At 38.2% G+C, this 25,656-nt stretch overlaps 1 protein-coding gene across 1 annotated transcript; it reads right to left on the bottom strand.

The window, feature by feature from the left end:
* Positions 1–1,811: 1,811 nt before the first annotated feature.
* Positions 1,812–25,024, bottom strand: LOC141464017 (kinesin-like protein KIF20A). The gene is made up of 18 exons (XM_074146738.1): positions 24,893–25,024; positions 23,641–23,715; positions 20,766–20,885; positions 19,715–19,853; positions 19,431–19,615; positions 15,900–15,996; positions 15,225–15,422; positions 15,029–15,140; positions 13,330–13,401; positions 11,159–11,305; positions 10,374–10,539; positions 8,870–9,040; positions 8,049–8,188; positions 6,688–6,853; positions 4,987–5,104; positions 4,835–4,902; positions 3,306–3,425; positions 1,812–2,087 (listed from the first exon to the last, which is right to left on the bottom strand). Exons 1-18 carry the CDS (start codon positions 25,022–25,024, stop codon positions 1,812–1,814), a joined length of 2,502 nt encoding a protein of 833 aa, XP_074002839.1.
* Positions 25,025–25,656: the final 632 nt, after the last annotated feature.

Below are 25,656 nucleotides of genomic sequence, written 5' to 3'. Positions count from 1 at the left end.
AGCCCTTTCTGCATCCTTGTTAGGGTTTCTTTTTGGTCTGGAGGGCAGGAAGAAAGGAAGTTATTCCTCAGCTGTCCTTGAAACAGCTTCTCAGAAGCATTTAATATAATAGCAACAGTCCATTGCCACTCTTTGGAAAACATTACAGTTAAGAATTGGTCTGTACTTCACCACAGGCTTAATTTTATTTTAAGAAAAAAAAATAGCTTAAGATAATGTAACCTTGTCTTTCAAAACTGTTTCCTGTAACCAACTAAAGAGCTCTGGGAAGGAGGGAGCATGGAAAGAGCAGTTGCTCAGGAAATAAGAGGTTACAGTTAGTGTTACAGAAACTTACTAGTTAACATTCTCAGACAAGTGACAGACTGTCAAGGTGTAGCACTAGATCATCTGAAATGGTATTAGAGAAAGTTTCCAGCATTAGCCTGTTGAGATGATTTTTATTCTTTTAACTTCTATTTGAATATTGTTGTTCTTAGAGCAATTTGTAGGTAACAGCTTTCTTATTCAAGGAATCAACACTCAGTTTATTGTATCACTACACCAAAATGTTTTGGTTTTTTTTTAATATCTGGAATAGTGTGCGTTGGAGTAGAGCTTTAGAACTATTGCTATCACAAATTATGTTTGACAGAAACCATTCAAAACATGAGAGCAGCACTGGCTCAAGTGCTGTATCTCCAGCCTGGTTAAAGACACATCAGGGTGATTATTTATCACTGCATTTGCACAGACCAACCCAAAACTCAGACCTGGGAAGAACATTCACACCAGAGAAGGGCTGCTCTCAGTGTCACACAGGAATGCTGCACCACCTAGTGTCTTCACAGGGAGCACGAGGTTCTTCCTCTGAACTTTTCCACTACAAGAAACAGCATTACAGGGACTGATCAATCCAATTTACTTACTTATGGATTCTGCCTTGTTCCAAAGCCATCCTCCAGCACTTCCAGACATGGTATTTTCACAGTTTTAGAACCATTCTAAGAAAGCTATTTCAAATTTTATCATGCTCCAAGTCTTCCTTCCTTGAGTTAACTAGATGCAACTCAAGATCATCGTATGTCAATCGCTGTGATCATTTGGCCTCTAAGTTTATGACCTTTCCTCATCTTGATTTCACTGGTTTTCTCACCTTTATGAAATGAACAGCCACAGGTTAATTTAGCAACGGAAAATTTTATTATAAATAGATTTTTCAAATTTTAATGCATATTCTTAGTGGAAGTTCAAATGATATCAAAACAAGTTCCTTTACAAAGCCAAGTTAGCTGAAAAATATCAAGGAGCCAGAGAAGAACTCATTTGGTTGCCTCTTGTCTGACACCTTATGTTTAGCAATTCTCTCAGTTTGGCTGCAAGATAGCACTTTCCAGATCAAAGCCAGAATATTAACTGAAGAACCAAGCTATTTTAACCTCTTGAGATTAATCTTACAAACCATCTGATTTCTAGGAATCAACAATTAAAATTAAATACTTAGTTTAAAAAGGCCACAAGAGCAGCAAGTGAGGAGCATCTAATTTTCCATGAATCGCATATTTATCAGTATAGAAGACCATGATAGCAGTTACTCAAGAATTAAAAACGTTTTTATATTTATATCAAATCACATTCCTATACCAACAGTAAAAACCCATATTTAGGTCTATACTTACATAGTTCTAAATTCAACCCTGATTCAAGTTTAAAAGTTCTGTATTAAACATTTTTGTTAGTTAACGTAACAGTCAAGATGGCATCTAGATTTAAAAAAGCTACCAACCATTTGAGACTGTGCAATTATTAGACTTCTTTATCACTTCCATTAATCAGTCTTTTGTTTTATGAGCCCACAGTACTTGTTTTCTTGAAGAGGATGAAGCATCTTCATGCTTCCCCCAGCCTTTACCAAGAGGGGTACTAGCAGTAGCTGCTACTGTGGATTTCAGGTTAGCCAACAAACCTCTCCTAGGTTTTTGTTGTTTTGGCTCCTCTATAGAAAAATGCTTTTTCCTTTCATTAAGTTCTTTTTGCAGGGAAGACACTGTTTCTTCAAGCTCAAGAACACGTTTAGCCCAGTTCTGAAGACTATTCATTTCTTGTTCCTATGAAGATAAGGAATGTGAGTGTTCCAAAACCTTTTTCAAGTAGTTAATTTTCTGTTTCAGATTATTTTACTCTACCAGTAAACCCCCCTGTTATTATTATGTCTAAGCAGTACCCATTGCTTCTGAATTACTGCTATGCAGTTTAGAGAACAGCAAACTACGGGGCCATCAAGTCTAGTTATAGACCAAGTTTGACTGAAGAAGCTGGTGCTTAAACACTTTGCCATACTTTGCAAATAATTGCTCGTGTTCTAGGAACCAAATAAAAAAAGGCTTTCCTCTCTTAAAGTTGCAATTACTGAAAACAAAACTGGTGAAGTCTAAACTGTTATAATAGTTGGAAGTCTGCTAACCAGGACTGAATAAATACTTTGAGTGGGCCGAATATAGTCTTAAAGATGCTCTCTAATCCCTGTGGTTAACAAAAAGTCACTTTCCTGTGTCTTAGAACCAATTAAGAAACAAAGTTCAAGACGGATAATTTTCAGTCTCAGAACTATACTAAAAAATGTGCAGAAGGTGATTTAATGTTCAAAAACATCACTAAGCAGTCTTATACCTGCCTTGCTTCATTGGCAGATTACAATAAGGCATAGATGCAAAGTGTCAAGAGTTCAAAATTTCCATTTTATATTTCAAAATTTAGTTCATGTCTGAGGTCAGATGCTGTCAACTTTATGAAGTCCCTGCTTCTGAAAGAAAGATTTCTTCCATTTCAGCATTAAGAGTTTATCTGCCCATATCTCTTAGCCAGCATGGCCACTTCTGCAGGAGTGTCAGTACAGCTTTAAAGCCGTAGATCCTTAGGTCTTGTTGCACTAACATTTGTGCACTGACTGCTTGCTCTCAGAAAAACACTTCATGACTAGAGTCCCGACCAGTATTTTCTTTGCTTGACAATAATTTCTGGCATCTTTAGATTAGCAAGAGTTGTCAGCCTAAAGTTACTCTAATGACCACATCGATCATTTAAGTTGAAAAATGAGTCTTGTCTTAGAAAGTGAAGGAATGAAACACAAGAACTCTGAGCTCATAATTCAGGAAGTTGGGGATGGAAAAAAAGAAAGGAATAAAACTAACTTAAGTAAAAACATTATGCTAACATCAAAATAAGTTAGACTGAATGGTGGTTTTACATGTACAAAGACACAGAAACATCCAGCACAACTATAGATAAAAGCTATATTAAAGTTGCTTTTAAAATTGTTGACAAACCTTGAGCACAATTGTATGCTTCAGTTGACTGTTCTCTTCTGCCATTTTTCTGTAGCCTTCATTAGCTTCTAGCAGGTTCTCATTTAATTTCTGTATTTTAAGCTTCAGAGATTTTATAAGCTGAAAATAAAACCCATAGACACTGGAGCTCAAGACAGCATATTTTACATGAATTTTGTTTATGACTGGAACTCACACAGACACTATAAGCATTTCTGATTAATATTGAACAGTGCAAACTCCCAAGATCAAAGCAACGAAGACAAAGCCCACTTCTCTCAACCTCTCATGTCCCAACCCATCATTTCCAATGATATAACTGACTCCAACTGTATTTTATCATTAACTTACTTCTACAAGGTTGGAGGGAAAATATCTAGATTGCCAGAACTACCCTTCCCCCATATTTAATGGCTGAATAGGAAGGAAAAAAAAAAAAGAGTAGTGAATTACTCATCACACATGCACAGATATGCAAGACAAAACAGCAAAAAGGCACTGATAAAACCAACTGTTTTAAACTTCTCTCATTTCAGTTAGTGCCAGGCAGTAGTCCCCTCATTCTAACACTTTCTAGCCATACAAATCAATCAATGTTGTATCCCTATATCAAGCATAAAAGCCAAACTTTCTTTCTAGCATCAAAATTAACATAGGAAATGGAAAATTATGTAGAGCTCTCAAGAGCAGGGGTGGAAAACAAATGCCAGAGGCCATAACACAAGACATTAAACTTGGTAAGGAAAAAGTTATTTTTGGAGTACGCTTTCTCAATAGAAAAGAGATTTAAGTTCACTTTCCATTTACATGGTTTATTAGAACCAGCTGGAAGTATTTCTCCAACCCCTACTCCTATTTGTTATTAGTGAAAGGAGCAAGATTGTCTCTTCCCTCCTCCCCATCCTCTTTAAACATGAGAAACTAACTGTAGCCTTACAAGAAGTTCATTGAAGGTACAGACTAGAAATGTATACCTAAAAATAATTAATTTCTTTTCCATAACACAGCCTGATGTTCATAATTTCCACCTCTATATGCTATTCAGAACACTAGAATCTTGTTTGAAGAACAGAGACATTACCCTTTACTTAAACTTAAGGGGATAGTGGAGTTCAGTCCTTAACAGAAAGGAATGGTTTAAGGCATTATTTTGGCTCTAGATGGAAACCGTTACCAGATTCTGTAGCTGTTCCCCTGTGGGTGAGCAGGCACCCTTTCAGGAAGGAAAGCAGCGAGGCCACGGCAGCAATGTTCACAACAAATTCCAATACAAGGCTATATACTTCCCTACTTCCAACTCACATCATGTTCACCATGTGACTCGTTATAGCAGTAGATGCCTTTACAAACTAGAGTAAAGCCAGAACACAGCTAATCTCTGGCAAAAGTCATCCACATTTGGGCAAGGGCTTTTTTGCAAACTTGATGCCAATTTGGAGGGATCTTCATGTTTTGTCCACAGTGCATTGAATTATGCCACAGTTTAGGACTGTTATCACTAGATTTGTTAAATATTAAGCAAGAGCTACCTCTTCTTTCTCTTTGCATTGCTTCTGCAATCCTTCGTTGGCTCTCTTCATCGTTTTGTTCGTAAGATCTAGAGGCAAAAGGAAGGTTTGCTTGGTATTATACACATTACCAAAAGTAAAATGAACTTTGAATATCCAGATTAGATTCCTACCTAGTTCCATGTTATTTTCAGTAGTCAGTTTATCTGAATTCAGACTTCCCATAGCCAACAGCTTCCCTGACTGTTCATCAAGTTGCTTTTCCAATTGCAGTATTTTACTCTCTCTATCCTGAAAAAAGAAGGGCACATGCTAGAATTTGTCTAAATTTCTGCTTAACCTGATGCATTACTGCACATTCTTCAATCATACTACACACATATAAGCAGTTTTAAAATCATTTCAGGTGGAAGTTGTGATGGTTATGGTGGAGAAGTCACAGTAAGGAGTAACACTCAGATCATGAGACCTTCTAGAAAGAAGTTCCTTTACAGATGAGTCAACTCTTCCAGTCTGGAGATTTCCAAACTGTATTAAAAGTAAACTTAGGGCAGAAAGGAAACTTAAGTGCATCTGTTAAATGCTGTTGCCAGTCAGCTTGCTAATTAAGGAAGAATACATTTCATAGACCAAAATTTTAAATCTCAATCTCTTTTTTAGTACCTGTCAGTTTGCTAGGGTGGTATTTCAAAGTGAGAAATCAAACAAGTGTCACCATTAAGAAAAGTTATTCATCTAATTCTGGTTCTATGAAGCTGCCTGCTTTGATTTCATGTTCTACTCTCCTTTGTCAATTAAGAATTTTACACCTTAGAGATTTCATCAGTTTCGTATCTGACTTGCTACCAAGATCATCTTGTCCTTTGAATTTTCCCTTAAGCAGCCTTGTGGCCAGTGTAAGAAGCAGCTATAAATACAGAGAGCACTACTGAAACTCTTTTCCTCCACCCCAACATGGAGGATAGCTAGGGCTAAAGTGAACATAAAACCAGAGTCTAAGTGGGGAGAAAAGACAAGTGTGAAGAAGCTGGAAAAACACAGCCTGTTACACGATACAGTGTTGCTTGTCAGCACCTGACTAGAGAGCTGTAGAAGCAAAAATGTTTACGTATCACAATTTACAACAGAAACCCCACTTCCTTCATGTCTTAAAAGGAACCTGCCTATCAGCAGAGTGAGATGTCTTATTGGTTCCGGGGCATGACAGCATAGTGAGAAAGCACCTCTGGTGTTCACCACAGTTGTTCTATTCTTCCACTACAGACCTGAAAAGACAGACCCACAGGTCCCATCTGTTGCCTGGCTACACTTCGCTATCTATGCGGAGGCTAGAAGTAGAGACTGACAGAGTTGCACGTGGCTAACATGGCTCAGTTGCAAAAGGAATAGCAACTTACTGATGTCAACTCTGAGCAGTTCTAGGTATAAGTCCATTCAGTAGATTAAGGTATCCTCCCTCTAGACCTTCAGAGCACAGATCCATTATAATTAAAATAGCTACCCTGTACTGAATTCCCCATCAGCCCTTTCAGACTAAATTTTTACCCCACACTCTACAATCCCAAGGATCACCACAAAGCCAGACAGCTGTCTACACCATTCCTCTAGGTGTTCCAATCATTGCACTACAGAGATAAAGATGATTTGGATTTAAATGAACTGTGCCCTCAAAGATCAGATAGTTCAGGTATACACTACAGGTAGCGGTGGACAGAATACATCTCTATCCTTATGGTTAGCACCTAGGCTGAATTCCTAGTTATGGTGACTCTTCAGTGTTACATTTAGGTTTCCTGAATGATTCTGTCAAGGAAAAGGAAAGTTTACAGTTAAAAGACTAGCACTGATTTTTTTAAACAGCAGTCAAGTCATACCTCAACTTTCTGTTGTTCAGCTAGAAATTCTTCTACGGGAACATAATGGTCTTCGATTTGTTCCATTGCACACATATATGCGTGTTTCTTGATGGCCTCTTTATACATTTCAAATTTGCTCTCCAGTTTTTCTTCATAACTGTCTTTCATATCTTCCAAGCGGTTGCTGAGGAGAACATGTTGGTGTTATTTAATATATTAGCTTTCCAGCTATTACAATTTGACTACATGTGTTCAACTGGCAATATCAAAGTTATTAATCTGATCATAAATTGTGAAGTTAAGAGACCAAGAATTACTTTTCTCCCTTTTCTCCTTTTTACTCTCAATGATCCTACAGACTTGCATTAAGACATAACTTCTATTTGGCATATACCAGGACAAGTGCTATAGAAGAAACATACTTAAGATCTGTCAAACAAAAGCTTTATTAAAAAAATCCACCAACATGTAGTGATAGATATTACTACTCCAAATTAGACCTGATATTTAAAGCGTATTTTCAAGAGGTGTCTTTCACATTTTTGTTTTGGGGTTGGTTTTTTTTTCCCCCCTGTTAAAGATATGTACCAAATTTGCCATATTATTTCAATACATTACATATTATTCTTGTCACAATTTAAAAAAATGCCCCTGCACTGACATAGAATATCACCTCAAAAGAAAAAAAGCATCACTTCTGTTTCATGTGTTTGGTCAAAGGTACCCAAACAATTTTAAAATCAGCGCAGGTGTTAAGCCATAGTCTGTTCAGCTGGCAACTTAACTTGGAGTTAGTCTCTGTTAACAATTCAAACAGCAGGAAACCAATTTCAAGAAGAGAAGAATTAAGAGGAAGTGAATTCAGCTTCAGCTTGAAAAAAATCCTCAAGTTATTAACATCAGTGGGGGCAGACACGGTAATTTATAAGACAATAAACTGACAAAGGTTCCTAAGTCATCCAGAAGCAAGAATCCAGAAGGAGAGCTCAAAAAGATACAAGTCAAACTACCTTAAGCACATGCATATTAACATGAGCAAGTTTTAGAACAATCACAAGCCTCAGTGGGGTACCTGTAACAGTATTCCACATCTGCTAAATATTAATAAAGAGTCAGGACAATCTCTAGTACTTACAAATTAAGTAGAAAAAAGTTTAACAGAAAGCAGCATTACTTTTGCATTGTACATGGGAAGAGGCTGATCTTTACAAGTTTATTTTAATGTTTCTTCTTCCCTTTTCACAAGAAGCTTTGAAACTGTCCAGCCTTAATTTCTCTAAGTAACAGGAACATGAATGCCTTGCTTATACAGATATATATATGTATGCACTTAGATACGTGAAATCCTTTGTCCTGAAATGGACAGCAATTTGACTTGCCTCCAGGCTTCCTCCGTTTCCAACAGCTGCCGGAACATTGCTTCTGCCATCTCTTTACGTATCTTAACCTCCAGAAGGAGCTTACTTTGCCTTTCTGCAAGTAGCTTCTCCTTTAGGTTCTCTGCAGTTTTCAAGAGATCCTAAATTCAACATATTTCAGTTCAGCAAACAAGCTAGAAGCACACATTGATATCCACATCAAATGAAATATTGATACAGAGAGCCATCCACAGAGGGCGTTTCTACAAGCCTGTATTTTCAGGTGGGCTGCACCAAGGGTTAAATATTTTCAAACATGAATTTCTACTGTAAAGACAACCTTCCTCCATCTTGATGGTTTCTGCTATCAAAAATTATACTTTTTTTGGCATTTAAATATTAATTTGTACAACTGTTCATCATAAAGCCTACTTGATGTTTACAGTTTATTCTTATTAGATTGTATAGTTTTGTTTTTAAAATGCTGCATCTTAACTTATCCCTGCTGTTCTCAAAAGCACACAAACGACTAAATAATGTTGTTTTAAACACACATACTGCTTTCTTACTCATTGAGCAATTGGTTGCATTCCAAATTTAGCACTTGACCTAACTAGAAAGCCGCAGGCAGCCTTCCACAGCTACACTTGTTCCCCCAGAACTAGACCCCTTTAAATTTAGGTCTGTCTGACACCCAGCAGAAGTGCCCAGTTCTCATTTGATACAGCTTCCAGTTCTCATTTGATACAGCTTCCAGCACATCTTTTATGGTAAAATATTCTAATATTAGACCTAATAGTGATGGCTTTCTTGGGTACAATTTTGAGTAGATGCCTATCTACCTCATGACTCAGAATGGTGATGTCCACTTCCTCTTCTGCATAGCTTTCAGTACTGTCAGGAAAGTCATCTACAGATGTGTTAGCATCGAAGTGCATAATAGGTTTGCTGTCGCCTCCAACTAGCTTGGGTGGAAAATAACCGAAACTTTTGGGTAGGATTGTCTGGATGACCTGGAAAATCCAGAGTTGAACACACTGATTTATCAATGCTATCAATATTGCAGGTGTCAGAACACTAGGAAGAAGTGGCATGAATGCATTGTTGTATTTGCAGTATATTTAATGATTAAAAGAACATTAACAAAATTTTACATGTCTTTGCAGACAAAGACATCTATCAATATGAATATAAGACTTCAGTACTCTAACAAAGTGAAAATGGGAAAGATTACCTACTAACAAACTTAGTATGCTTGTCTAGAAAGGTGTTTTCTCTCCCCCTAAAATACAAGATTTTGGTGTAGTTTCCTGGAAAGTTAATGAAAAGCAGCAAATCCCTAAAACATTTGTTCCTTCCTGAAATACTGCGAACAGGATTCAGCAATTCATGCTTGTTACATAAAGATTTTACATGTGTAGGTCATAGGACAATACATCAGAGAAGACTGACTCCTCAGAGCATGCTCTTATTTTACAAGAAAAGTTGCAGCCAAACAGAATTAGAAAAAAATAATATCTCTCCGAGATCATATTAGACATGCCATTACAGACTTGGAATGTGTCAGAACTAATCCATGGTTCCAGACTAGAAATGGACTTAATTTCTGCCATGAAACACAGTACAGCCCACCACCCCACCCCCTGCAGCAGCTTGCAGGGAACCTGAATGAACTTAAGACCAAGTCCTGAATTTAAGGGGAGGCTGATGAGCAGAGCTAGTGGGAAACAGGAAAGCACATAGATTTTAGCAGAGGGGGTTTTGCTTTAAAAGGCATGCGTTAATCTACAAAAAAAAAAAGTCTTCCCTTTCTGTTTGTTATTAATTACTTGCACTTAGCCAAATAGGAACAATGCAGGCACAAGATCTGATTCAGACTACAAAGTAAAAGGCTACTTCTTTGTCTGTCACTGCCAGCTGTCCAAGAAGTTTTAAACAATTGTCATTTTGTACAACAGATGCTTAACTGCACACAGGTTAAACAATTCATCAAAAGCTTGAATTGAAATCTTGCATTTGCTCAGATACTCAGATATATTGTATAACCAGTCATATCTGAAAGTGCCCTGACTACTATTTTTTTTCTTTTTTCTTTTTCCACACCCAGAACGTCTGTGGTGTAAAACTGAACAAGCCACAGACAGCTGCAGACATTTTAACTTCTTACCACAGATAGGTTTGAGGATGGGCAAGACTACTGGAAGCCTTTTAGAGGAAGCCACATACAGAAGAATTAATATGATGCCTCAAAGTCCTAATCACACTCAAGTCTGTACAACCTGATCATTTCACAAACTAATAGTAACAAACAACGCCAGAGAGCAGAGAAAGCAGATACACTCTTACCTGTTTGGCTATAGCTGAAAATTTCATTACATGTAGTGTTTCATCATATGTAGAAGCATGCTGATTAATGTTTACAATCATACAAGCTTTGCCTTTTCCACAAAAAAAAGGCTGAAACAGACGAGTCAATTTGCTCTCTCTGAATGGAATATAGCTTGGCTTCATCCTCATGGAGAAAAGAATAATAAAATGATGAAAGAAAAAAAAATTGTAAAATTGTGTGATACTGTAACTTCACTTAATTCTGTTTCTCTCTTTCAGGAAACAGCTGCAGTAGGATGCTCATATTTAAGCCTAAGCTATTTCACATCAAAGAGCAAGGTCTTTTCTGGATCTCAAACTCCCCAACAAATTGAAGTATTTAAAAGTAAAATTAGCATAGTGTGTGCATCCCAGTTCCGTAGTGTTACAAAGCAGACACTGAAACAAGCCAAATAACAGACATCTGTCAACTGTCTGATGAATCTACCTGTATAATTTGGATGTGGAAGGGAAGAGGACAAAACAGGAGCTCTGTACACAAAGTGTACACACTCATACATACACACACAAAAAAAAGCTTGCTACTTTACTGCAAATTGCCCTTTTTTATTCTCCACAAACAACAGTTTTGGAGAAAGAACGTTCATTTCAGGTATTCCAGTGACATCTGTAACAAAGAAGGCTTCCAGGATTTTGTACATCTCCATTTTCCTCTGAACATGCAAACCACCTTGCAGAAACATAAAGGGATACTTAGGTTTTCAACCCAAAATTCAGCACATTGTTTACAACTTGTCACTTACTTTGGATTTTGATTTTGCTTCAATGCTGCAATGCATTTTCCAAGGATATGAAGAGAATTATTAATATTTCCAGCTTCTTTTAACCTGTCTCCAAAGGCTTGTGTTTTATTACATCTCTCTGATCCAGCCAAGTCACAGAAAGACAACCTGCATGAAAGAATTACCCAGAACACACACAAGCTTGTTTCTAAACAGTATGAAAACAGAACTGCATGTCTTTTTATTTCTTTATGTGCCTAAAGTGTAAATGAGTGACTCATTTCAGCCTACCTAGATCACAGAATAAGTTGTATTTTAAATACTGATGTTTTTTCCAGAAGGTGCTATGCAAGGTATTTAAGATACCAGCACTAACTTATCTATCTTCCCATTGTATATAAAGATACTCAAACAAGAACACTGCTCCCAATACTGTCTATTCAGCACATCAAAGAAATCTGCTTGTGGTGTTCTTTTAAAGCTTTGTAGGCATTTGTACATGAAGAATTCAGTTTAGGAACCCAAATTTTATTGCAATCCTAAAATAATTCCAGATGAGATAGGAAGAATTTCTAAAATAGTTTTTTGTAAGTGGGGCTATACTCCAGGCACTTTGACCATTACCATCACTGGTTCCAGCACAGAGGACTGCAGGACAGCAGTATGCTTCAGTAAACTGTAGTCTGCCTCTTTTGGATGCGGAACCGTTTGCTCACCACAGCAAATAAGAGGCCAGAAGTCCTTGCCAGATCATCTTTGAGCTCTTTGTTTGGCTATAGCAATTATGTGCTACTAAACTCAGGCCACTGAGTTGTCCCTCATACTGCAATAGGTTACAATCAGAGACAACTATCCTGGATAATCATGGAATTTCATCACTTTCACTTTATATTAAGAAAGGCTTGAAATACAGGAAACTCTGAAAGTTAGATAATTTATGTAACCCAATTATTAGTCACTTATACATACATTTATTTACATAAAATAACACCTTTATAAGATCATAGCCTTTCACACAGCTGAAATAAGTACATATTAATACTATACATATTAATAAGGCACATATTTCAACTGTATGAAAGGCTATGATCTTATGATCTTTATCCTTTTCAGTACAAGACGGAGAGCTTTTTTTCTTCCTTAAACAACATACAAACTGTCATTCATCTAACATCTGCCGCAAGCTTTGCCAGGGGAATACACCAACGCAGGGAACGGTAAGGAATACAGATGCAGTAATTTCCTCAAGTTATCTTTCTTCAGAGTATTTGTCACCATAACATCTGATATTAAAAGGTGTTATCTCAGTGAGGTATATTTATTACTATCTCTGCTTAGCAGAGACAAGAGACAAATGAGTAGGAACTAAGACTGAACTAAACCACTGTTACGGGACTGTCCTCATTTTTCCATATCAAGCTAAATGGACAATTAATCAGGAAAAAAAAAAAAAGCAGCTACCTAAATGGCTTGAGGTCAAAAGATTAGGCCACTTCCTCCAAATCACAAAAAAAACCAGAGAGGTGTAAGGACTTAGCACTGCTCTTACTGGGTGCAGTTACATTAGCATTTCAGATCAGGAGAATAGTTTTTAAGCAAATCCCCTCTTACTGTGGACCGTGCTATGGAGCAGTCCCAAAGCATGTCACCTGCATTCTTTTTTTGATGTTAGACTAGAATTTGTGTTCCAGGAGCACATCAAACATGGTACCACAAACATTCAACCCATAAACTCTAGTCTGGTCCCCAAGTAGAAAGATACGCCGGCAGAGCTTGCACCTTGAGTCTTCAGCACTAACTGCTGCACTCCAACCATAGAGCTGGCTTCTATCGGCCAGCCATTTGAATTCTGCTTACCAGAATATACAGTGTAGAATTACCTAGTGCTACTCTGTCCCCACCTCCCCTTTATGTAACACAATATACATACATTTCCCTCAGTTTACATACTACTGGCAGAATTTTAACAGGTTGCTTCAGCCAAATCTTAACAGAATAAAAGAGACAAGGAAACACTTTGATGCCTGTCCCTGTGAGATTTCCAGTCAGTTTTATGCAGGCAGTGAAGTTCTGATTTCCTCCTCAGCTCTCAGAGGATTTGTTTATTAAAAGAAAGTTCACCAGCATGCTTATACCTTATCAACTTTTCTAAAACATTTACATTCTGGTAATGAACCGAAGCATTCACTTACTCCGAAACTCCAAGAACACAGGGCTGATGCTCATCAGTTAGCCTTAGCAGCCTGATTGAAAATATACTGTGACTGGAATGGAAAGAAGTACTTTTTAATAACCGCAGTTTTGAAAATTAAACAGGCACTGAAGCAAAGTAAAATTTGTATGCTACAGAAAGTGCAGTGCTGAAGAAAGAACAAGAATACATTCACTAATTTATATTAGTTATCTTTGCAATGCATTCATTCAGCAGCAAAAGCAGCAATAGAAGTTGCATTTTGTGACTTTCCATTTCTTTCAGTACAGGAGAGGGGAAAGATATCCCATGAAGCCTACAAGCTGCCTTGGAGAATGAACAAGTCGGTTCACTTGAGTCTACTGGTCAGAAGATGATTACTCAGGTACTCATAGTATACAAACTTTAGACAGTATCTGAACTCAGTAAATCTGAGGAATTAACTTAGAAATAAATAGATGATAGGGGAGGAGAATAAGTTAAGGTTTGACAGTCCTGTAATATTGCCTTCAATATACACAGTTATTTTTTTCAGTTTTCAAATTACTCTGGTGTCTAGAAAGGCTGAATTTGTTACACTTGAAAAAAATCTAGTTACTGTGTTTTAGGCATCAAACTACAAAGGCAGTGGACATATGTTGTCTGAAACCAAAACAGAAAATCCCAGAAGCAGGAGTGCCCTGTCCCCAGTTTATCCAATAAATGAGGAAGCACAGAAGACAAACTTCTCCAGTATAAGTTAAGAATGAAGTTTCTAAAAAGAAAAACAAAACAAGACAAAAAACACAATTTAGAAACAAACTAAGTAGAAGTAAACATATTCTCTGGAGCAAAAAGATGACATTCTAGGCACCAAACTCCGCCAGAAAAACACAATTCTTTTCTGCACTGCTTTAGGCTTGAGTGAAATTCAGGTGGAATCATAGCTAAAGACAGCTGCCATTAAATTTCACACTAACACAGAAAAGAGTAACTCATGCTTTTTAGAGAAAAAGCAGGCTTAGTAACACTATGACTATAGTAGCTAAATATACATGGCCCTTCCACACTTCAAGGACAAATTAGTAAGAGGGCATTAAAATCAAGTAAGAAGGCATTTTCAACAGAACGTATACCACCTTCTCTTTATTTTCTCCTACTCCATCAAACCAGATTCTCCCTGATTTGTCTCCCAGAGCCAGGTAAGAGCTGGAGGCTTAATTCTCAAGATACCAAGTAAGCTCACCTAGAACACAGCAATCTAAAAGCATCTAGATAATCTAGTAGCACTGAAAGGTACTGCATGACTTGCTCCTCCCTACATCCCCCACTGACAGACTCCAGGTTTCCAAGAACTATACTGCCAGTGATGAAGAATTATCCAGGTTTTGCTTCAACATCCTCACACAGCCATTCCCACTCAGCACCATAAGCATTTGTCAAGTGCCCTGTTGGCACTCAAAAATTAACGTGATTTGATCTTTTTGGTTATCCAAAGCAAATAGCAACCCAAGTCCAGCTACTATTACAGTCATAGGGCATCTCCTATCTTTCTTCCAGAAAGAATTTTATAATAAAACCAGAATAATCAAGGAAAGTCTTAAGCTATTATTAAAAGAGTGGCTCATTTCAAACATATTCTGAAGTTTTCTCCCCCCTTCCCCTCCTCCCTCCCCTTAAAGGGAAAGAGACAGAGTATGCTGATAATTAGAGGAACAAACCTCCTACTTGATTGCTCATTCATTCTAGTACAAGCAAAGCTTCGGTTCTTGTTTCCTATTTTTAGTATTTTGCAGGCTTCTTCAGCGCTCTGAATGTTAATCCACTTTAAGTCTGTGAAAAGAGACCTTTTACATACACTTCTGACCACCCAAAAAATTCTGCGAAACTGCCAAGGTCATAAAACAGTATTATTACCTTTAATATAGGAATTTCCTCCTTGATCCTCACAAATTCTTAACACTCTGCGCTTCTGAGGTTTTGATGTGGATAATACATTTAATAGGTCATACACATACTCATTATAAATTTCACAAAAAGAAATCCACACAGATGCTTGTGTTCTTTGGTGTAGATTAGTCCTGTATACGTCAAGCGGAACAAAGTTGCTCTCTGCTAACCCAAAACAGAAAGAGTTCAATGATCAAAAAACTCATCGATAAATTTTTATTGCAGCATATAGAACATTCTAAAAGGAAGAGACTTGTAGATGTGTCGCGCAATGACATACACAGCACTGTATAACTTTGAGTTTACCCAAGAACATTCAAACTTCTCAGCAGTCACTTCTAACCAGAATATGCCCAAGTTCTAAGCTATTGCCCCCTCTACCACAAGTTTCCAGCAGCTTTTACGTGAGCTTTGCAGAAATAAGCCTTCCCCTTCCCCCAAAAGGAGCAGTGCTATGAAAGTATTTTTACATTATTATGCTTCCTCCTGAGTTGAGCAATTAAAATTTGGTTTAAAGCTACATATATTTACTTTGTAGCATAGTACAGAGATTTTTTTTTTTAAATCCACCAATAATTACCCACTTGTATTTCTAAATTTCGGTCTTTTTTCCCCCCACAAAATTTCTCCACTTTATTTTACCTAGCGAATCAGAAGGAACACTTTTTGAAGTACAGTTGGAAGAAGCCAACTCCACATCACACATGTTTGTAATGGTATTCGAGATGCTTTCTGTCTCCTTGAGAAAACAAGAGACCATTACATCCACATGAACAGACTACGAGAACAGCAGAAGTAAAAAAATGACAGTAATTCCAGTATTTAAGATTTAAATATTACAGTAGTATTAAGTGTTAAGCCACCCTCACTCTGGCTGCAAATGAAATATTTTTAACAATACCAAACTAAAAATCAATAAATGCTTTCCCTCACAAGAATTACTGCTCTCTGCTACTCCCACCAACCTGTTTTAGAGGCCAATGGCTGCTAACACGGTAGACTGACTTTACAGTCCTGGGAGAACCAAGATCCTCTGTCAGACTGCGACAGCCCAAGATGCCTTTATGAACTACTGGACAAACCTGAACAGTATTTCAGTCAATCAAAAGAACTGAAGAAGTAAGTTTGTTCAGGGCAACGAAGACACTAAAGCAGCAGAGACTCCTAATTTGATGGCTTGCTGCCAATCGCTTTTGCAAATCACCAGGTCTGGGAGAGTTTGGGTCAAACTTACTTTAAGGCCTCAGACATAGTGAAATGATAGCTTCATAAAGGACTTAAAGATCTGATAAACCAACAGTCTATGTTGGTTTAATTCAGATTGAATTAAAAGACCATTAAAAATCCTGTATAGATGACAGCACAGTTTCTTTAAGCGTACACAGTTGCTAAATTTCTTTACGTCAACAAAATTATTTATAAACCTGCCAAGACTCGTCAAAGCACAGGCTTCAAATTACCACTAGGAAAACTGGTGTAATCAAGTAGCAACACCCACTATTTAGAGATTCCAACAGCTCCACAAACTACCTCCCTCTCCATATTTTATTCATTAGGACATTCACTCCGATTTCCCAAAACCCCAACCCTGACAGAGGGTCATCCTAGAGTAGAAGACGGAACCAGATTCAAAGAAGTAAACCTTAATTCTATTACAACGCAGGGCTAAATTCATTATGGATTGTCTACTGATGCTTATGTTACTCACTTGATATATCCAAAACAGATTTCTTTTTTTTGCAAACAGAAAAGTATGAAGCCACACTTCCCAATCTTCCATTTTAAAGATAAATAGTGTATGATTTTGTTGTCATTTATTTTATAAGTTACTATTTTGCAATGACTGCACTGTCTATACATTTATGCTGCTTGCATAGTTACAAGTATAACCACAAGCATGGATTCTGTTCATTCTGTTTGTAACGTACAAAGCAGAATTCTAAAGCAGGGCAAGGGACTGACACACATGGCACATCTACACATGTCAAAAATGTAAAATAATGTAAAAAAACCCAAGTACAACAGTACTTGTACACATGGTAAGTTTCTGTAAAAGTATTTTAACAAAATGGAGTGAACTAGCTATGTTGCTATGCCGTTCTTCAAATCATAAGACCAAATACACAAAAGAACACGAAGATGAGTGCCTGAAAACAAGTGGGAACAGGAACTGACATTGTTTGCCAGCGACAGAAGCTGACATTTAATAGCAAATACGAGGACAGGTGGGAAAAGGAATGCAAGTAAAGCAGCTTTTAATCCAGTAAAACCCAGTATTTAATCCAGTGAATAGAACAAGTAAAGGGAAGGAAACAGAGGGTGTGAACCATGCCGAGCAAGAGTTCTTGCAGCAGTACCGTATAGAAAACAAATAGTAGAACATTAAATACAAGAGTATTGCAGTAACTCAGAGCAGTTTAAACTGAGAATGAAAGGAAGAGCAGGCTCTTTCTGCATGACATGTAAACTGAGCCTGGGAAAAGGGCCTACAGAAATGCATGTAAACCAAAACCAAGCCCACCAAACCGTATCTGCTCTCGGATTACAGGCTTGAGTGAACATCTGAACAGTGATGCTATTCACAAGCTATCACGAAGCACAGTTCCCGTACTGGCGATAGCTGAGCTATCACTGTGGGAGCATTGTAATACAGAAGCAAGGTCTTGTCATGTTATTATTTTCTAGATGCGTTTTTGCCTTTCCTTCCTGACGGTGGAGTCTTGCTCGCTTTTCACTGTAGTGCAGCAGCATCTAGATACCCTACTGCAATATTCAGTAACTAAACTATTAATAAAGTCAGACTGATTTAACAGAAAGGAATAAAGTATAGAATTATCTTCAAAGTAAGATATTTGACCTTCTGTACTAGACTTTGAGCTCCTGCTTGCTCCTTCTTGAAAGCTTGTAGGTTCCATAGTTTAAGAAAATATTTACCTACTATTCTCCTGACCGCCTCAACTTTTCTTCAATATCCTCACCCCCTGCACATGCACACAGTGCAAGTAAACTTTTTAAGACACTCTCACAAGAAATGCACAATCTTTAGCATCTTTTAGATTTTATCTGAGGTCTTCCCTCAAAAGTTAACCAGACTCAGACTATATGAAGTCCCATTTGCAGAGTTTAAATTAAGCGACAGAATTTAGAGTGGAACTTTACATATGAATATAATTCATAGAAGGATATTCTTTCAGAGCTAACCAGAGTACTTTAATACCAATGTTGTTAAAGACATAGAAGAGAGAAAACTCAATCAATCATTACTTCTCTACTTCCCAGAATTTGTTCAGTGTTGCTTTGAATGATAACCCCAAAATGCAGTAGGGTCACAGTTCAGTTTAAAAAAATGTTTTTTTTTCCTTGTGTTCAGAAAAGACAGACATCTTGTGGCAATTTGCATCTGAGCTTAGAAGTATTAAAGAGTCACACACACAAGGGTGCCCATTTTCTGGTAAGACCCATTTTACAATGGAAACAGAAATGATTAGATAATGAGAACAGGAGGCTGCCACAGTAAAGACTCCTCTATTCTACCTACAATCTTCAGAGACCAGAGTAAAAGACACATACAATCCTCTAAAGCAGGCTGTAATCTTTTTAGAAAACTCATTTTGTGGCATCTCACTTCAATTGCTGTATCAGAAAAGTTTCTTCATGAAGTTACACAAATCACAGGTTTATCAACTGTATCGTCTGCCTTAAGACTGTCTTGCACCAAAAGGGACTCTTCTGTCTCCTTCACTGCCCCTGCTAAGACGTTGCCATCATCTTTCCTGAGCTAGTACTGGAATTTGAGCAACTGCCCAGAGATCCAGCCTGGGAACCTGACCCAAAAGAAGATTCAATTAACAAGCAGCAGGTTTTAGATAGGTCAGCTCTCAGAGACTTTTCAAGGGCTAGTGTCACCACAGTGTCAGAACTGCTCCTCTATGGAAAATCCAGGCTTTGCAATGGTTTTTGGTTTGAACTGTGTGCTGCTTGCTGCAGCAAGTTCTTCCAGTTTACCCTGAGCTCCAAAACCAGCCTTATTATTCCAAGGTTCACCAAGTAATTGTACTGTAGATTTAGATAAATCTAAAGAATCAATAGTGAAACCGAGATATATTTAAGATTGTTAGACAAGAAGTTTTTAAGAAACGTCAGTCAGTAACAAGGAAGTATTTGGTCACTGACCTCCTTCAGTGATGCAAGAATAGCAGTTTTTATGGCTTCTTCTTGCTTAACTTGTGCATCTTCTAGTTTCTTAATATCATTGCTCAAATATGGTTTGAAATTCATCTTCAGGTAATGTCTTCCCCTTATGTGGTTAAAAATCACATCAAGTGAGCGAGGTAAAATACCAAAATCTTTTGAAGTCCCTTAAAAAAAAACAAAACATAAGATGTAGACATTCATAAAAACTTCTCATTGGGTTTTGACTTGGTTGCTATATATGATTTTTGGCAAACATTTTATACCTTGGATAGTGAATGTCTTGCCTGCATTTGTAACCCCATAAGTAAACACCAGTCCATTCACTCCATTAACATACGCTCTTACGATCTCTTTCATTGAGCCTTCAAAAAATTCACTCTGAGTAGTTTCTGGTCCAAAGACCTTGGAGAAGGAGGGGAAAGAGAAAGGAAAAAAAAGTAGTGACAAGCAGCACAAAGTAGTTTAATGTATCAAAATATTAAGCACTGATTAATATTAAGCACTAGTTTTTCAGAGCAAGCTGAGTAGGAGATACCAGCTTAGTTTTCTGTCTTGCTTGAACCCCTTCTGATTCAACATTTTCCCTTGGGTTCTCGTGGGATGTCTACTTAATTCTGAGAGGCACTCAGGCTTGCACTTATTTTTGAATATTTTCCTATTCCTAAAATAAACTACTCAAAAAGCTACTGAGCACATGCTATTTAGTGAATACTTTCAAGGGCTCTGCTGGTGACTCCCTCCTCACTCTGTACCAGTCAGCCAGGACAGATGAGATGATCAGCATTACAATGGTTTAAACAACTCAATGCCTGGAGCTGTTTATGTTTTGATACTGTAAGAATGGAAGTGCTTGCAGAAAGTAACAGAGTTAAAAAACTTACTTCCAGTACAGAAGGTTTAAGCAGTTAGGCTGCTATTCTTTCAAAATTAAGTCCCTAAACACATGCTTACATCAGTCCCTTTAAACAAGTGATTTCCTGTAGCACTTCCCAGATGAGGGCATCTACAGAAACAGCAGAACAACTGTAAGTATGTGCCTATGAGAAGCTTCTGTGGCATCTAATCAAAGCAAACAGAGCTACCAAGGAAGCTTCCTTGTCTCATCTAATAGGGACCTCCATTGCAATACAGCTTTCTTGACAGCCTAACAGTAAATAATAAGCAGTCTGTCTTTTTTAAAGCAAGTACCACCACAGGTACCAGGTACTTCAAAGAAAAAAAATCACATTGTGTGATATAGTAGAAAATTCGATTTTATCAATGCAGTGGGAAAACAACAAACTATAACTAAAAATTAGAAAAGTATTTGCTTACCTGAGAAAAAGTGAACCTGTGCACAGAATGACCAATCCCTCTTTCACTGTTTTTCATTGTAGAAGACTCTTTGGGTGCATTAAGAATTACTGTCTGGGGATCTTCAATAGTTACACAACTCTTAAAAAAAACAAGACAAGGTAAACCAAAACACCACACACAAAATATTTATGAAGAAGGATATCTGAAAAAAAAAAAAAAAACCACAAAACAAAACAGACAAAAAAACCCCACACCCAAACCAACAAAAGCCCTAGTGTTTTCATCTCTTTAGCAGAGTTGCAAACTTTACATATAACCACTCTTGAGGCAGGTAACAGCTACAGAGATATCCACCTCACATGAAAGCCAGAGTGCAGACAAAGCTAAGTCAATCATACGGAATTTTCTAAGAGGTATAAAATTTTTCTAGGATTCCTTTCAGCAAGTTTTTTTTTTTTTTTTAAAATGTTCCAAACCCTGGTATTTTGCGATTGTGGCCTGCACAACTCTAGCTATGACAACAAATCTATATAGAAATCTACTTTTTTTTTTACTTCAATCATTTTCAGCGTGAAACAAGCTATGACCAGCATAAATAAGTAAAATAAGTTTGAAGCATTATCCTTTAATAGATGGTGTTATCAGTAATGAAGAAAACTGAATTAGTTTCAAGTACTACTTCTCAATTAAGTAAACATGAGATGCAATTACCTAGCACTCACTAACTAGATAAATGTTGAATGCAGTATCCCAGGAAAATTTATTTTACACCAGACAATGGTGTAAAATACCAAAAATACAAACTGAACTACCAGTATAGCTTAACACTGTCTTGAAGCATCAGCCACAAGGATTGATTGTAACTAAATCTGACACTTATGTTCAGGAACTGGCCAGAGCTGGTAAAGCTAATAATCCATATATAGCATGTACATAGGAAGTACTGCTCTCCCTAGGAGTCTCAGTTAACAAGTCTGTTTATCAACTGAAACTCCAAGCAGCTGGGTATTGAATTCAGACCAATCACTTGCTTACTGTGCCAGGCTCTAAACCCCATACACTCTTTAACACTCCTCCCACATTGCCAGGAAGAGAAATGCACATCAGATGTACCAAATCCTAGAGCTACAGAAGAATCCAACATCTGCAGCCTCATAGATGCTCATGAGTAGAGTCCTTGAAGTCAAATCTGTAGAGCTGGAATCCAGCTAGTAACACACCACTCTTTTTGTCTCCCCCCAGCTAACCCCACAGGTAAGCTGGCAGGAGCCAGACCATTTCTGGCTCTATACACATTGTTTATATTCAAAGAACTTCCTGTTCTCCCATGGGTGACTCTAGAGAATCACTGGCAGTTGTACGAGAAGTACCAAATTCCATCCAAAGCTCTTGAGCTTTATTGCAGAAATCATTATCTCTATAAGCAACAACAGATCAGTTAACCTATTGACTATCTCCGTTTAAACATCAGTCTACAGCTATAAGAAATAGGGCATGGGTTCTACTTTTTTCTTTTCTTGTTGCATATTTGGAACAAAGATGCTTTCCTGACAATTATGCATGTCAGGGAGGAAAAAAGGACCTAAGAATTAAGTTGATCTCTCATTGATTATACAGATGGTAAGGGGTTTTTTTTTGGTTGGTTGGTTGTTGGGTTTGTTTTTTTCCATTTGTTACCAAGCATCTTCCTCACAGATTCAGGTGATAGTTAAGAGAGTAGAAAACATTGAAGAAGTTGAAGATCTTTCAAGCATTCATAGTTGTTGGAAGCTGAGGAAAAAAGGCTTCGTACCATGCAAAACAGGTTATACAGCTAGTACAGTGGAAGATCAACTATTTTAATCAAGAACTATGTTAAGACAAGAGTTTAAAAAAAAAAAATCTAGTACAAGCTTTAACACTATTTTTTCTCCCTCCCTGCTTTTAAGAACAAGTAGTTTCACTAGTGCTCAGGTAGTCAGATATTTCCCATTCCAAAGAGGAATGACATAACTCACAAACCAATTTGATTTTGTAAATCAGTTTACCCTTACAGCCAGCTCAGATTGCTGAATAATACCAAACTAGAAGCACTGTGGCAGTGCATACTACTCAACAAAAACTGCCTAAAGAAAGATAAATGTAAATTGAGGGGAAGAAAAACATAATCCAAGTGAAAAAAAATACAAAGTTTCCAACTCCGGAAGACTAAAAGCAAGGCTACGTTTCAAAAAAGCAAATTGCAAGAAGCAAATCAGAACTAATATTAAATTCTTCTTCAAACAGGTCAGGACAAGAGGTCTGTCCGAGAGCCTTTGAGACCCTGCAGACATGCAGACTTCAAGATACACTGCAGAGACCTTGTCCTCCAAGGACAGTTAAATGGTCTTTAAAATTCTTTGCATCAGTATTCGCGATGGATGGGGTCAGGAACACAGAGGAGTATTTCTGCGCTTTTGCATGTGTACATGTATGTGCACGTAAAACAATGAAACATTCTGAATCTGACAGTATAAACTGTAGAGGTTAGAGAAGAGTCTGACCGGATGAGCAGCAAGTTACCAAGACAAGGTAGCAGACTATTCAGGCATCCCAAAGAAATGCCACAGTCAGACATCTGAATTACTCCTGGAATTGCATAATCTCTTCCACAAAACTCCTTTGTTTCTTGAGCACTGTAGAGTCAAGGCTGACACCAACTTTTAAATAACATACTCCATGGAATTTTGCAGAGCTACAAGTATACTACACAAATCAGTAACAATTGTGATTTAAAAAAAATTTTTAAAATCACCTTTATCCAGTTATCCCTAATTCTATTTGAAAGCAATACATGGCTTTTATAAAATAAAGTCCTGACTCACAAAACTCTTTGGGGGAGAAGAAAAACTTATTTCTTAATTCTACAACTAACCTGAGATTCATGGTTTTCAAGCTCTGCTACAGAAAAGGGCCTCACTCTCAAGAAGACTTTCAAAGGTTGATATGCCTGTTCATTAAAAAAAACAAAACAAAAAACAGTTAACGATGGCCACTTTTTAAACAGAACACCCCCAAAGCATAGCAGGATACATCTCTGATGCAATATTTCATATTTTATCTTACTGCCTCACTTTCTCCTTCCTTGTGAAGTTCAGACCCTAAGGTATCATCTGCTTCTTTACCTCCTAATGTCCTTAAGTAACCCCTTTTTTGTCCGGTCTCTCTCCCCACACCCTTAGTGTTCTTTTATAACAAAGCTAAGGCTTTGATTTTAAAAGAGCACACTATTGGAGGCATAAACTGCACTGCTTCCACCTTCTGGTCTCCCTCTGTATTGAATTCAAGTTGTATTTTCTAACAGCTGCTCTGCAGTACTGCACTTCCATTTTGTATGGAGCACGTTCGGTTAACAGATTGACACATCCTTAGCCTCAAGAGACCGCTTCATTATCACCATCCAGGCACTAGCCCCTCATCTTCCTCACAGTAACAACCATGAAACAGTTCTCCATTGCTAAGGTAGGCTTTTCCAGCCCATACCATTACATAAACGTCTCCCCACCCAGGTGAAGCAATAATAGCAGGAAAATTTTTTGAGGGATCCCAGCATTCCTTCCTTTCTCACAGAGCTTCAAAATCTCTACTTTAGCAACTTGTTCATTCAGCACATGGATTTACCAGAGGTCTCCACAGCCCTCCCACTCCCCAGCACTCCACTAATCATAGAAAATTACATCACCTGAGGGAAATCAGTAAGGAAACCTACCATTATAAAAAAGCAGAGATGGCTATACTATCTCCAAGAGCGTACCGTAGCACAGCATTATAGGTTTTTATTTCCAAGCACCTAACAAGCTTTCCACAAGGATCTACATCCTTTTTTAGCTTACTAAAAAGAACGGAAAGCCATATTGCATTCAAAGTGCAATTACTGAAGTCCTTTACTTCCTTCTCAAAAGCTTCACATGACGTATCATGGAGCATTGACCATCTGCATGTGCTACTGGCTATAATTTATTTGTAAGCAATGAGAACTAAGTAGAAGAATCAAAAACATCTTGGGGGTAGGGGAATAAAGCAGTTGTTACCAAAGAAATATTTGCCAGAATTACAGCTGAAAAAAAAAAAAACCAACCCACAAAAAAAGCATAACCAGAAAAACATATTGCAAGACCAATTCACACCTCCTGTTCCTCTGTATCAGGCAATACTGTTGACTCCATAGGTGAGGGTTTACCCGGTACGTTCAGAAAAGAAACTGATTCCAACGTATCAGATGCTATGTTTCTGCAGAAGTTTTTCCGCTCATCATCCATCGTTCTGTGCAAAGGAACTTTTAAGGAGGGGAAAGACAAAATAAATCAGCCTGTCACTTTCTCACAGAACAGGCAAAAATACAGAACAAAACAGAGAATGGGGTAGCTCGCATATAAACAAGCGGTTCTGAAGAAAAGAAGGTCTTTGAAAGAAGTTTGGGAGTACGAAGGAACCTTAAATAAACCACTGACGGGTTATATTAAGAAATATGCGAGAGCATACTAACTGCCTCTGTTGGGCATTACTCTCCTCCACCTGCAAGCACTGGCCACCGCCTGTAACCCCCCCACAAGGGCTCAACGCCCCCCCAGTCGCCAAGGGCTCATCCGCCAGGCCCAGGGGCTCACTCCCCACCCTCAGCCCCCTAGGCCAGCGTGCCCTGCCTCGACGAACCGCCGGCCCAGGCAAAGCCCCGTTCCCACACGGGAAAGGGAGGCCGCAGGGGGACCGGGCGGGCGCGGCCGCCTCAGCGCAACGGCCGCCGCCAAAGGCCGCTACCTTGCCGCGCGCGGGAGCCCGCCAAACACACACCCCGCTCCTCCCCCCGCCACCGGCCCGCCGCCGGCATTTGGGCGGGGGAAGGCGGACGCTGATTGGCCGAAGGGGAGGGAGCGGGCGGGGGTGGCGTGTC

The sequence above is a fragment of the Numenius arquata genome, chromosome 4, assembly GCF_964106895.1.
Source record: "Numenius arquata chromosome 4, bNumArq3.hap1.1, whole genome shotgun sequence".
Taxonomy (NCBI): Eukaryota; Metazoa; Chordata; class Aves; order Charadriiformes; family Scolopacidae; genus Numenius; species Numenius arquata.
The sequence above is the reverse complement of the archived record's forward strand: the minus strand, read 5'-3'. Positions and strand labels throughout refer to the sequence as shown.

Excerpts from the sequence above, each read along its gene's own strand:
- LOC141464017 (XM_074146738.1), bottom strand. The coding sequence starts at position 25,024 with ATGGATGATGAGCGGAAAAACTTCTGCAGAAACATAGCATCTGATACG. Across the intron at positions 9,041-10,373 it reads TTTCAGCTATAGCCAAACAG|GTCATCCAGACAATCCTACC; the intron begins GTAAGAGTGTAT and ends TGGATTTTCCAG. Across the intron at positions 5,105-6,687 it reads CTGAACAACAGAAAGTTGAG|GATAGAGAGAGTAAAATACT; the intron begins GTATGACTTGAC and ends TTCTTTTTTCAG.